The 13541-nt window shown below is 35.3% G+C and overlaps 2 protein-coding genes and 1 long non-coding RNA gene across 7 annotated transcripts; 1 reads left to right on the top strand and 2 right to left on the bottom strand.

Moving 5' to 3' along the window:
* The first annotated feature begins 1514 nt into the window (after nt 1–1514).
* On the top strand, nt 1515–6339 carry LOC112520794 (protein EMSY-LIKE 3-like). Of its 4 annotated transcripts, none has more exons than XM_025129368.1 (11): nt 1515–1721; nt 1816–1906; nt 3412–3617; nt 3753–3862; nt 3936–4143; nt 4234–4419; nt 4674–4742; nt 4848–5093; nt 5307–5375; nt 5458–5518; nt 5946–6339. In XM_025129368.1, exons 2-11 carry the CDS (start codon nt 1879–1881, stop codon nt 6107–6109), a joined length of 1347 nt encoding a protein of 448 aa, XP_024985136.1. In that variant the 5' UTR covers nt 1515–1721; nt 1816–1878; the 3' UTR covers nt 6110–6339. The 4 variants fall into 4 exon arrangements, with proteins under 4 accessions (XP_024985136.1, XP_024985134.1, XP_024985135.1 ...); XM_025129366.1 differs by having other exon boundaries at nt 5458–5521; XM_025129367.1 differs by having other exon boundaries at nt 1539–1721; nt 1828–1906; nt 5458–5521.
* On the bottom strand, nt 5563–7568 carry LOC112520795. 2 transcript variants are annotated; one of them, XR_003070077.1, is made up of 4 exons: nt 7055–7568; nt 6866–6969; nt 6484–6647; nt 5563–5974 (listed from the first exon to the last, which is right to left on the bottom strand). It is a non-coding gene; the product is annotated as an uncharacterized LOC112520795 (long non-coding RNA). The 2 variants fall into 2 exon arrangements; XR_003070078.1 differs by lacking the exon at nt 6866–6969 and having other exon boundaries at nt 7055–7545.
* A 606-nt stretch (nt 7569–8174) lies between these two features.
* On the bottom strand, nt 8175–12066 carry LOC112521005 (enoyl-[acyl-carrier-protein] reductase [NADH], chloroplastic-like). Its single transcript, XM_025129631.1, has 13 exons — nt 11981–12066; nt 11009–11301; nt 10493–10602; nt 10337–10392; nt 10163–10247; nt 10024–10071; nt 9733–9807; nt 9538–9649; nt 9366–9417; nt 9219–9270; nt 9075–9132; nt 8585–8683; nt 8175–8478 (listed from the first exon to the last, which is right to left on the bottom strand). Exons 2-13 carry the CDS (start codon nt 11283–11285, stop codon nt 8324–8326), a joined length of 1179 nt encoding a protein of 392 aa, XP_024985399.1. The 5' UTR covers nt 11286–11301; nt 11981–12066; the 3' UTR covers nt 8175–8323.
* Nucleotides 12067–13541: the final 1475 nt, after the last annotated feature.

The following is a 13541-nucleotide window of genomic DNA, read 5'->3' as shown; positions in this document are numbered from 1 at the left end:
ATATATATATATATATATATATACACAAATTTTAGAGGAATGAGGCATATTAGAGTCACTTAGGTGCGCTAAGTTTTACATTCCGTAATGAAAGACCTTAAACAATATAAATTTGGGCTCCAAAATTTTCGAGTCCTCATTTAAAATCACATATTTTACATGATAAAGAACTGCTAACAACAACCTTTTTTCCTCAACTGGTTTTTATCCTATATTATGAAATTCAATAAATTACGAACTTTGCATTTGGTTTGTGGCCTTTGATGTAGTCGTTTGGTCAATCAAAATGTCTTAGTTATGGGTTTACTTTTATCTTGCAATCATCTATCAGCTACAACCTTTTTTAAAATCATAAAGTCTTGATACGTTAACTTCTTTAATATTGATTATACTGAAATCCATTTTTAACGATATTTTTGTCGTACAGGCAATTTTACGTGTACCTATACTAATTCTAGGGGTTATGAATAACAATCATTGAAACCCTAGTGATCTTGCAGGTGTCGAACATGTGACATATTTTAGGAGAATTTCCAAAGATTTAAATTAACCTCGTAAAGTTACAAAAAAAAAAAAATGTTAGTATATTTTTTATATTTGTAAATTATAATCTTATTTTGAATAATTTTTACTATTAATTCTGGGAGAAGTTAAGGGGAAAAAAACCTGACAAACTATCTAATTTTAAATGATTAAGTCCATGAATTATTTTTTTGAATGAAAAAACCATTAAACTTTATTATTTTGAACGATTAAGTCTTTGAACTATTATTTGAATGAAAAACCATCAAACTTTCTCATTTTGAATAATTGAGTTCCTAAACATTTGTTTTGGATAAATAAACCATCGACTTTCTAAAAATTTGTTATCTACATTTTTTTAAAAAGCTACACTTGACTGACTAGAAGGTTATAATGTACAAAACAAACCTAAATCAGTTTTATCGTTTCCAAACCCTACGTCATTAAAACCCTCACAAACAACGGTATCACTTCCCTTCATCACTTTCCATTGCACCGACGTTTCCAGACCCTACCATCGATCTCCCTTTTTTTGATATATTTTTTATCCATAAAAAAGATGGATAATAAAAAGATAACCGATTACAAATAGATTTTTGGGTCAAAATAATATAAGTAAACCAAAATCTCCAAAGTTCGATACTTTACATTATTGAAGAAAAAAATGTTTAGTGATTTAATCTATCAAAATGAGAAAGTTTAATATTTTTTCATTCAAATAAAAGATTTTAATGATTTTTCATCTATAACAAAGAAGTTTAACGGTTTTTTCAAGACTTAATCATTTAAAATAAAATTTTAATAGTTTTTTTATTTAAAAAATTAATTTAAAGATTTAATAATTCAAGATATAATAGTTTATTTGGGTTTTCTAAAATTTTATGAGTTAATTTTTGATAAAATTGTCCCCTCAATGCTCCGTACCTTGGGCATTTTGTACAGCACTCCAGTACCAATTTACTTTAACCACCCGACGACGACGTTTCGTCGTCCTTCTCTACTTCCAAGTTCCAAGTCCCAACAACGCTCTCGCTCTCTCTCTTCCGGAGAAGCACCGGTCAGTGGTGCTGCCGTCTGCCACCCCTCCCACCACCACCACCACCCATCTCCCTCCGCCCTTCTCCCCTCTTTCCGTTCTTTTCCATACGACTCAAAAGACAGACGGTTTGCCCTTATTCTTCTCCATTCTAACCCCAAAGGTATGACTAATTTCTTTTGAACTTAACTTTTCAAAGATTTATCGTCTGGATTCGATTTTAGTGTTTCAAATTTTGTTGATTTGTTCTCTTATAGTACAATCTGTAGAACTGTGTCATCTTCTGTGTGCCAAATTGTTCATGAAATTTTCGCTCTGCCATGGACTTCGGGGTTTCAGACAGCAGTGGTGAGTCATCACCTCCAAAATCATATCTTTGTATTACACACACACACACACACACATATATATATACACACACGCCTATTTATGTCATTAAGACACTATCCCGTTTAACGAAAAACCCCCTTTCATGTTCTTACGTGATAACTAATATAGGGTTTGTTATGAATTCGTTTTTGTGATTCGTTCTTGGTAACCGTGGAACTGTGGATCCTTTCTCCAGATTTGAAGTTCGAAAAGATAATGGAGTTTAAGATTCTTGATTTGACTTTTTAGGGTTTTAGGGTTTGATCTGACAGTGGGTTCGGATTTCAGATTAGGGTTTGTTTTATTTTGAAAGACACAGGATGAGGGCTAATCAAACAAGATTCAGACTTCATTGATATTGAGATTGTACTATACTCTAAATCTTGAATCCGCTCCTTAAGGCCATAATTTGGATTAAATTCAGTTCTGACTTCTGAATGTGCTAAAGACCCTGGAAGCCCTTACTATAGATCCTCTCTTGGGGCAAGATGAAATTTACAATATAAGGGCAACTCCACCCTTCACACCAAAAAAAACACACCAAATAAGTGGGCCATAAACACCAAAAAGATACTCAACTCCAACCTTTTGCCGTCCATCTCTTCCATGGCAAATTTGCCGTTCGTTTCCTTCCTCCGGCAAAACTTTGGTGTATTTGGCGTGCGATTGGATCCAAAAGAACGGCAAAACTAGGGTTTTGCCGTTCGATTGGAGTTGCTCTAAGTCAACTAAGATCCTTCTCGGGTAGTCTTGTTAAATTTGTGTTATCTTTATCATGTGGATGATGAAATGTATTCTGTCACATACTCATAGCACATGTATGGTTAAATATAAATAGATCATATCGGTGTGTAATTCATGTTGGATTGAAAGATATTGTTGATGATTCAAGAAAATAAATGACCAAAATTTGTGTAGGGAAAGGATTTATCGTTGGGTGCCTAGCCTTCTTCCTTCAGTTTTAGAAAAGCTAGGAAAATTTAAGCTTCATTGCTCATAAATTGAACATCTATCTTGTATCCTTATTGTTTAGGGATACCCTTATAAAGACTTTTAATTTCTGTCTTGCAGTCGTTTTTCACATATATTTTTGCAACACAAAACGTTTTCCATTATTATTAATTTATAGAACCAACATAAGATCCCATTCTTCCTCATATAGATAGGGTCTAGGTTCAGGGGAAAACCGCAAAAAAAAATATGAAAAACTGAGAAACACCCGGGTAACACCATTCATCTATGCGGTGTATACATGTGCATACAAGTAATTTGTCCGGCATGAACATGTGCATAGAAACCAAGAAACAACTTCAATTACTTGTATGCACATGTGTATATCATATAGATGAACGGTTATCCGGGTGTTCCTCAAATTTTCATTTTTTTGGGGTTTTCCCCTGAACCTCTCTCTATATATAATATCCTGAAGTTATGTTAGAAAGTCCCTTTTCTTGATTGTTTTATTTTTTGTATGATAACTGCAGGAACAGATGACGACCTTCCTCCTCCACATCAGAACAAATTCCGAAGTGGGGGACCTGGTACTGGGAACGGGAGAACAATGGCAGTCGGCAATGCTCCATTCCCTCGAATTCAAAATGACATGGAGACACAGATCCACCTTATAGAACAAGAAGCATATAGCTCGGTTCTGCGAGCCTTTAAAGCTCAATCTGATGCCATCACTTGGGTAAGCCTTTCGATAACATTTCATTGCAAATATAGTTTATCAAGTGACGTTTGGCTCAATGGTATCTGTGAATTCTGGTCTATGTTGTAAACTATATTATACGACTTTAAGGATCTTATGTTGTAAATATTATAGGAGATGGAAAGTTTGATAACAGATCTTAGGAAGGAGCTGAGAGTGTCGGATGAAGAACACAGAAAGCTTCTATCTAAGGTTAATGCCGATGACATCATCAGAAGGATCAGGTATGATTTGTCAAGTATCTATGATTTCATGCGATTATTATCTATGGCAATTGTTTATCATGTTATGAAACAGGGAATGGAGGAAGACAAACGGGCTTCAACCTGGCATGCTCAATAGTCCTACTGCTTCTGCATCACGTAAGAAACAGAAGACATCCCAATCTGGGCCTTCGTTATCCGTGGGTCCACCACCTCCGGCACTGCACCAGCCAATGCCGCCATCTTCCTCAGCCTTGAACCGTTGCCCTGGTTCAGGAATGAGGGGAAAGAAACCACAATCTGTAAGATGAACTGTCCCAAGCTCCGATTTGTTCTTCCCATAATGGCATATAACATATTGTGGGATTTAGATTTTAATGAAGTCGTTGCAGTATGGTTCAGCAGGTTTCACCGGCAGGGATCAAGTTCCTAAGCAGGGGTTTGGTGGTGCATTTAGTGCAAACGGAGTGGATGAAGACAACAGCTCTGATCCTTTGATCGGAAGGAAGGTTTGGACAAGATGGCCCGAAGACAATAACTTCTATGAGGCTGTTATAACAGACTTCAATCCCGTCGAGGTATGCGTTGGTCCAAGTGACACCCGTAAATCTTTTAAGTGAGAACCTAAGAAACAACTATTCATGTTTTATTCATAATGAAGATGCATACGATTCATGATGAATGACATGATTATTCAATACATGAAATAGTTGGTTCAAGATTCTCAAAATATTTGTTGTTCTTATTTGAACTTTCCTGGTGCTACACAATATTATATTCTTTGGCCCGTTGTCTTTGATTGATGATAATTTTCGATTTCAAATGTTTACAGGGACGTCATGCTCTCGTATATGATGCCAATACCCCAAATGAAGCTTGGGAGTGGGTTAATCTTAGAGAGGTTCGTAGCAAGTTTTTATGCCAATATGGCTCGTTGTCTTTTTGTTCGACTTTTTTCTTCAATTGCTTGTCAAATATCTAAAATAAGGTTCTCTTATTTCGACAGATATCTCCAAATGATATTCGCTGGAAATGGGAGGATGTCGGCATTTCTCATAGAGGTGGCCGAAGTGGATCTAGTCGAGGGATGAAGAATCCTACAGCCCGTGGTGGGACCACTGCAGGTTCTGGAAGAGGTAGAGTGATTTCAAAGGGTCAGTCCAAGAAAGAACTACCTCCATTGCAAAATAACGTTGCAAAGAAGCCGTTGCATGATATCGAAATACTCCACACCGATACCCTTGTTAAGGAGGTATATATGCCCTACACCTGAATAAAAATCTCGTTGTCTCCTAATCCCATATCCCCTAGATGTTTCACCAATCAAGTGAAGACACATCGTCAGATAGAGAGGAAAACACGAATTAAATAAATTTATGTAAAATGAAGTAGTTACGTGTGTTCATGTGATTGGTGGGACCAGGGAATTTTACCCGCATCTAACATATCCTGTTTCGTTAAACAGATAGACAAAGTGTTCAGTTCAAGCAAGGCGGATCCGATGGACATTGAGAAGGCCAGAAAAGTGCTAAAAGTAAGAACTAGTCTCTTATTTCCAACATACGTTTACATTTCGTGGATTAATTTACTGTTTGCTAATCTTGTTCGTGATTTAGGATCATGAACAAGCCCTTGTGGATGCTATCGCAAAGCTTGAAGGCACGTCGGATGGTGAAAGTGGTAATAACTGACTGATAACACATAGTAAAATGCATAAACACAGACTCATCAATATTTACTATTGTATGATTCAATCGATATCAAAGATTTCTGGTTCCGATATATGTAAATAATCAGCCCCTGTTGGCAAAACATTAATTGCTATTATTCAATTTCGACCCATGTTTCAATCGTCATCTTTATTGATATCTAGAGCTCCATTGCTTCTTTCTTTCTTCTTTTTGTCTTTTGGATCTTTTTCTTGTACCATTTAACCACAATCTTGAATCCACATGCCACCAACATTTATGAAATCAAGCTGAATTATTGAAGCAAATCATTGCAATCATGGGTCTTCGGCTAATCTGCTGTACTTTTTTCGTGTTGTTTTTGTTCCATTTTTCGTCTTCTGATCTGGAATTTGATCTGCTGCTGTATTAAGCAGACAGGGAAGACCGGGATCAGTTATCACATCTGCAAAAGCAATCAGTTGAGATGGGAAAAATATCGAGAAAACATGAAGTGGGTGAAGGTTCGGATGGCAATAAGGTGGCTATGGAGACAAGAGATGGACTTAATCAGCCAAATGGGGGCCAAGACATGCAATAACTGTATGTACTTGGCTACCCCTTTCAATCATGTGGTGTACCATATCTGATATCTCACATTTTGTGATTAGCTATATTGATGATAACAGCTAGATTTGGTTATCTTGTTCATCTTACTGGTAACAATCAAAATCCTTGTAATCTAATGTATCTTATGATTTCAACATTTCAAAGATTGTTAAATCTCTCTGTTTCTTGGCATATTCAGTAATTATACTCCTGCTTGTATCTTATGCAATGGTTCCAGAACTTTGGCCAGAATTTTAACTCAAACGGATTGTCATCTCACTGATTGATTTGGCGGTGAAACAGACCATGGGTTCTTTCTGATATTGTAATGTGAATATGATGGTGCGACTGTGATGTGAATATGACCTGCTGTAGATTTGAGTTTGTGTTTTAGTTGCTTCATAATCCAAACCAATCTGAGGGTTCCCCTTCACGAATGATGATCAGCAGATCCTCTAAAAGAAACCAAAAGGGTAGCTTAAACTCGCAATCCACTTTTTCTACCTGAGCACCGGCAAACTGAGAAGCATCTGCTGCACATGAAATCCATAAGCAGAAACACATATATAAGAGAGTTTAAGGCCTATTGGTAATTTTATGAGATTCTGTAAACATGGATGAAGCAGTAAATAATAAAAAAACTCAAAAAGGGTGCTTAGATCAACCAAAAGTGTCCACCTTGTTCATAGATCTGAATCTGAGATATTGTTTAATACTTTATATCTAAATATAGAAGGAACAAACATACCTATTGATCTGTCACCACATGGAAGAGCAAATGAATTTATTTTCCAGGCTCCATTAAAATCAATCAAATTTCAATATTCAATATCAGGATCCCTAATGTAATTTCTGATTAAGTCTTGATAGGAAAGATAAAACCCCAAGAAGATAGAAACCCAAAGGAAATGGTTAAAGATATTAAAGGAAACAGTACCTGCAGAAGAACCCAGAAGTAAGATCTTGTCAGCAGAGAGATTCAGGAATGCCCATCACAGACAGCAATCATATCTTTAATTTCTTGAAACCCTAAAGGAAGTCTTCCCCTATCGGCTTTATAGTCAAAAGTTACAGCTTTATATAACCTTTACTGGCCAACTCGGCTGCAACGCTTGATTGACAACCACCCGATAAAGACCAGAATCTTGTTCTTGATCTCCTCATAATCATCATCTTCTTCAGGCTGGAAGATCCTTGTTTGTAGCTTCGGTAGGTCACTAGTTTCAATTATACACAACTCTATGCTGTCTGGTTAAGTGTCTGGGAGTACAAAGGGGGGCTAATGTTGAGTCGAACAGCAAAGAGAGGTTGTGTGGTGATGACTAAACCTAATTGTAAGGTAATGGGTGTGATAGTTCTTAGAATAGAAGGTAGTGGGCTTTATCTTTGCTGTATTGTATAAGTCAATTACCCGAAATGGAAATTGTCCCATTATATGCATATTTCATACTTCTCCAAGTCTTTAACAAATCGTATTTTTTTATTTAATATACATCAAAAAGCTTTAAAAAATATTTAAAATATCACATAATAATTAAATAAAAGTTAAGAATCAAAACTAAAATTTCTGATTCATATAAATCTTTTCAACATTTGCAAGCCAAGTTGCTGCATAGGATATTGGGGTCCATTTCTTGAATATAAAATTTAATTTTGATAATTATATTACCATTTTATATACATTATTTTATTGATCGGTAATCTATTTTATACATTAAAATGTTAAATCTAAATAGAATTTTAAATTATTAATAATTTAATAATGACATTATAACTATTAAATTATATATTTAAATAATTACTTTAAACTTAGGACAACACATATCAAAGGTTTAATAATAATTAATATAGATCTGATACTCGAGATAAGATGCAATGGACTCCAGCTTCAGATGAAGACTTCTTCTCAGTCTTACCAATGACGCTTGTGCAAACAGATCCAGACGATGTTAACCGGTTGTAACTAGATCGTAACCGATCAGGCCCAACCGGTTACCCAACAAAAGCACATGTTGCAGAGTCTACGACATGTATTTTTGTCTTTCTTAAAACTCGAATTGTTCAAATTTAAAAATAAGTTTTTATGCAAATTTTACATGATTAAGTTGTCATAATCGTCGATTAAGTTACAGACCACAAAGAACTAAATCTACCAGCCGGAACTTCAAAACTTTATTCTCTACACAAACCTGCCTGCTGTATGTTGCTAATGTTTGTCCGTTGGAATGTTAAGATCTTTAAACAACGGACTGTCAACTCCCACGCCCATTGCATTCAGCCCGTTGTCTACGTATATAAGAGCACCCGTAATGGCAGAAGCCAATGGTGATGCCAGGAATGCAGCAGTGTTCCCCACTTCATCTGTTTCATTTATTTCTCAAACTTCAGCAAAGTGTGTGAACAACGCAAGTATAAGAGTAATTTAATTATAATTTTGTTGTATTTTTCTAAGCTCTAACCAGATTACCTGCAGATAGTTCTTTCTGTAGGGGGGAATTTGCAAAAGAGTAATCAATCATCGTATCTATGAAGCCGATTGCTTTAGCAGCACGGCTTCCCAGTGGACCTGAAAGTTTTTCTTTTATCATTCTGGGTATGATTCAATGTGATACAGGGTGCAGAAAAACAGTATATACTCGCACGAATAGATCAGAGAAAGATGCCATGTATGTATATAATATAACAGGGGCATAATCAAACAAGAACCTCAAAAAGGCTGAAAATGTGTTGTTTCACATATCACATGAAACAAATACATTGCGAAACAAATATATGTGAACAAATACCTTGAATCCTAGGCTTAGATGAGGAAAAAATCATGTGAAACAATACATTGAGATTTGAGATTGGTTCTCACCAGTTCATAACATTTTTCTGGTTCTCTCATGATTAGGTCCCTAATAGTAATAGAACATGTATAATAGGAAACAAACAAATGAAAGAAGTGATAAAATCACCTGCAGATATGGTGTTGACCCTGATTTTATGTTTTCTTCCTGCTTCAAAAGCAAGCACCTAAACATAACAATAGATTGATATCAAGCATAAAACTCAACACTGATTTGATATCGTACAAGACTTGATGATGATGAAAAGCTTACTCTGGTGTCACTCTCAAGTGCGGCTTTTGCTGAACTCATACCCCCACCATACCTGTGTTATATACAATATATGTACAAGACTCAATATAATGGATGTGCGTAAGTTATGAAACATAAATAGGAAAATGAATGGTAAAGGATATTTACCCTGGAATGATCCTCTCAGAAGCAATGTATGTAAGAGAGATTGAGGAACCACCTGCAGACGCCCCAATCAGCATTATTTTTTAATATAGCACAGATACATATACTAAGATGGAATGATGGAATACCATGATATGTAGGAAGAAAGTGAAAAGCTGAAGAGCAAGTGGCATACCGGGGTTCATAATTGGAAGGAAATGCTTGAGCAAAGAAACATAAGAATAGCTTGATGCAGATACTGCAGCTAGATAACCTTTCCTGGATGTCTCCAACAGAGGTTTCATAACCTAACATCATATTGTGCATTTGCTAAGTAACAAGAAAAATGGTGTACATCAATCTATGTTATTCAGGTTCAGAAATGGCCAACCTCTGGCCCATTGGCAAGCGAGTGCACCAGAATATCAATACTACCAAAGTCTTGCTTTACTGATTCTGCAACTTCCTGTATAGCAAAAGCACATATCAGTAAAGCCTGTAGATAATTGGATATACGGACAGAAGGAAGTGAAAGAATCAGACTTATAGGATCATCTGAATTAATACTTTAGAGTGTTTAACAAATTTAATGATAAATCAGGTGATTGTTAAAGGGTGGCCTTCACAACCCCATCCAACAAAATTAATGGCATAAAAAGATGATAATAGTGCTAGCAGGCACCTGCACAGTCCATTTACTTGATCCCGCATAACGTTTGTTTGCTTTTATCTGCATGAAGTCACATTAATACAAGTCATTGATAGGGTTGCTTGAATATTTATTGAACACTTACGTATAACAATTATATATGCTACAGTACATCTTCAGGTACATCCTCAGGGGTATCAAAGACAGCATCCAGAGGATAAACTTTAGTAATCTCCATCAGAGAACCATCTGGCAACCTGAAAGACAACATTTTTCATTAGAAAGTCCACTAGTCAACATAAGGAAGTTGAAAATGAAAAAACAGAAACACAAGTTGAAATCTTACACACGTGATCCATCAAATTTCCCTCGCCGTAAGCTCATTTCAAATATGTTTAAAGCCTACAGCAAAGGGTCAAGAAAGAAAAGAGAGATCAAATTAAGGGCAAGTAATTTCCAGAGTCAGCTAAAAGTGCCACCACAAGTTTTCTAATTTACTTACAGGCACCCATGTCCCAACAAGAATTTCTGCACCTGCAGCAGCTAAAGATTTTGCAATAGCCCAACCATATCCATTGTCATCAGCAATACCAGCAATAAATGCCCTTTTGCCTTCACATACGAATTTGAACGGAGCAAGAAGTTACATTTATAGACGGACCTAGAGGGGTGGTTAGGTGGTACGTGCCACCGTATTGTTCCTCCGCGGTAAGGTAAAAGAAATTAGGTTCGTGAAAGGTGCAACCGTTTTATTCTAGAAGGTGCAACCGTTTTATATGGTGCCACCGTATCCAAAAATTCTTGGGTCCGTACATTGCATCAACTCTATAAAATGGCACTCCCTCCCCCTTCCTATGAATCTATATTTACAAGCTACAAAGCCAGAATCTCATTCATTACATAGAAATCAGTTTAAATTTCCAATGAACCAGATGATATAATCAATAGGTTCAATCACCCATGGTAAAAACACTTGGACGTAATCTAATAAGAAAACCTGGAAAGAAAAGGATCAAACCTTTCAAATCAATGGACAGCTGGGATGAAGACTTGCTTTCAGAAGCTTCAGACATTGACCTTGTAACAAACTTCTCAAATCGTGGTCGACTAGTTGTGAAACTTTTCTCAAGCTTTAGCACAGACGACACATGACAAGAGCTGGTAAGCTTAGATGAGAAAGTTCTATCAGATTCATGTACAACACCTGCCATAGTAACCCCGAGACTTCGTTGAGTAAGGAAAATGGACGGCCTTGCAGCAGTTATTTGCAGGGCAGAAGCACCAATTGCCATCATTTTCGGTATATGCAATCTAGCAAGGAAAAGGGAAATAAATTTGAATCTTTGCGTCAGATAAAAACATATGAACTTATACATATAGAGCTAACTACCTTATGATTGGTCAAAAGTCCATGATATACAAACAGCTTTACCAAACCCAGTATTCAAAAACTAGAATTCCTTTTTATTTTAAGCATCGTTCTTATAGAAAAATTCCCACCCGTATCTAGATTTAATCACTGAAACGCATGATGCCGCACGCATCACTCCTCACGACATGACAACAGCGTTCTCACATTTGATCGAGCAGTCAACATGAAGTTGGTCTATAAAATGCGTAGGCATTTGAAGAACGGGACTTAATATTCTGTTCAGATATCATTGTGGGAATGACTGTGAGAGTGCTAAAATACGGTTTGAATTACAGTCCCAAATTCATATGCTTTAGTTACCCGTAGACCTTGGATATGAATTAGGAAACATTCTATACAGCCTAAGAAGATAACCGCATAAAATCAAGCTCGTAAGCGAAAAATCCTATGATTATAGAATGAAAACCGCTAAACCCATGAAACTGAACACAATTTCGACCCAAATTGTCCACATTCAAAGCTGATAATACAGTAAAGTTGAACTTCAACAATACATGGCCAAAAATGTACTTGTTTTTGTGGTTATGAGAGATATACAGAGAGAGTAGGGAAGCTTACTTTGCAACAGGAGGCGCCAAAGCTCAAAGGTGGATCTATGTCTGTTGTTGTGTGCGTGAGATAGAAGATGGAGTCGATTTTGCCAACCAAATTGGGCAAAGGGTTGGGCTTTTACATAACATAACCCCATTAGAAAAAAGCCTTTCATGGATCATATAATAAGTTTATGGTTTTCATTTATTTTATAAATTTATATTTATATTTCTAAAACCTACTTACTTTTAAACATTTTAGTAATTATTTTTGTTTACAAATTATTTACTTATGTAACATTACTTTGTATACAAGGGTTGGGTTCACGTGAGACTAATCTGTTTTCATGAGACAACTTTTTTACACTTGAAATTTCATAACAAAATTTTACAAAGGTAAAAAAAAACCGAACATTCACATGATGTTCTCACGTGATCCCAAGTCTTGTATACAATATATATATATATATATATATATATATATAGTAAATACTGACATATATTCATTATTTTTGTAAGTTTTAAACTATTGATATTTTTTTAAATCAGGACTCTATCTGTAACTCATATACCACTACGACAATGACCTTTTACTATCTTATTTCTTTTTTGTTGTCATATCAGTTATCAACATTACGTTTTGTGTTTTCTTATTTGTTTCAACATGTTTTCTTCACATTTTCCCCTTGGTGACTTTTCTTATACCACACATTGATGTATTTTTCCACACTATTTTGCAGTTATTCTCATGTGTCATTTGCATTATAGCTTCCTTTTCATTTTTGAATTGAAATATAAGGACTTCATAAAAACAGTCTCTTCACCTATTTGAATAGATGAAATGTGTGCATATATCATGTCTTCCAAGTGGGATGTTGTGGATTTGTTTGGTTCGGTTATTTTTTTGTTTACAGATCATAATATGTTCTTCAAATAAAGCTTTCGAAAGTAGGTTTTCACTGGGAAAAAAAAAGTGGAACAAAATGTGTTCAATTGATGCAATTTGCTATTTGATAAAAATAAACTAGTGTTATATTATCCTATTTCCTCTGATTTTTATAAATAAGCGTAATCTCACATGTCTTAGGGTGTATCTGGTTGCAAAATATTGATAGAATGATAGATTCATTTGATCAATTTTCCTTGATTTATCTGAGTTGACAAAGTTAAAACTGATTCGATTTTATGAGATTTCATATAAGTTATACCACGTAAATTATTTATTTTCATTTTATTACTTTTGTGAAATAATTCAATTGCATATATATATATATATATATATATATATAGGGGCTGGTTCAAATACTAACCCAATATTTCGTGCAAACTATGCTAACCCATCTTAATCGTTCATTTTCTAATCTAACGGTTATTATTAAAAGAGATTAAATAACCAATAATTTAATTAATATATTAATTAATATGTATATGAACAATTGTTCAAAGGATAAATTGGTCAAAAATTTGTATTAATTAATATGTGTATGAACAATCGTTCATCTTCGTGTCTATATCAAGGTATGAACATTCATGTGAACCCTATGGTGTGAACATCAAGGTATGAACATTCATGTGAACCCTATGGTGTG

This window comes from Cynara cardunculus (assembly GCF_001531365.2).
Source record: "Cynara cardunculus var. scolymus isolate 2C chromosome LG 11, CcrdV1, whole genome shotgun sequence".
Lineage (NCBI taxonomy): Eukaryota > Viridiplantae > Streptophyta > Magnoliopsida > Asterales > Asteraceae > Cynara > Cynara cardunculus.
Note: the sequence above shows the minus strand (reverse complement) of the source record. Positions and strands in the feature narration are given on the sequence as shown.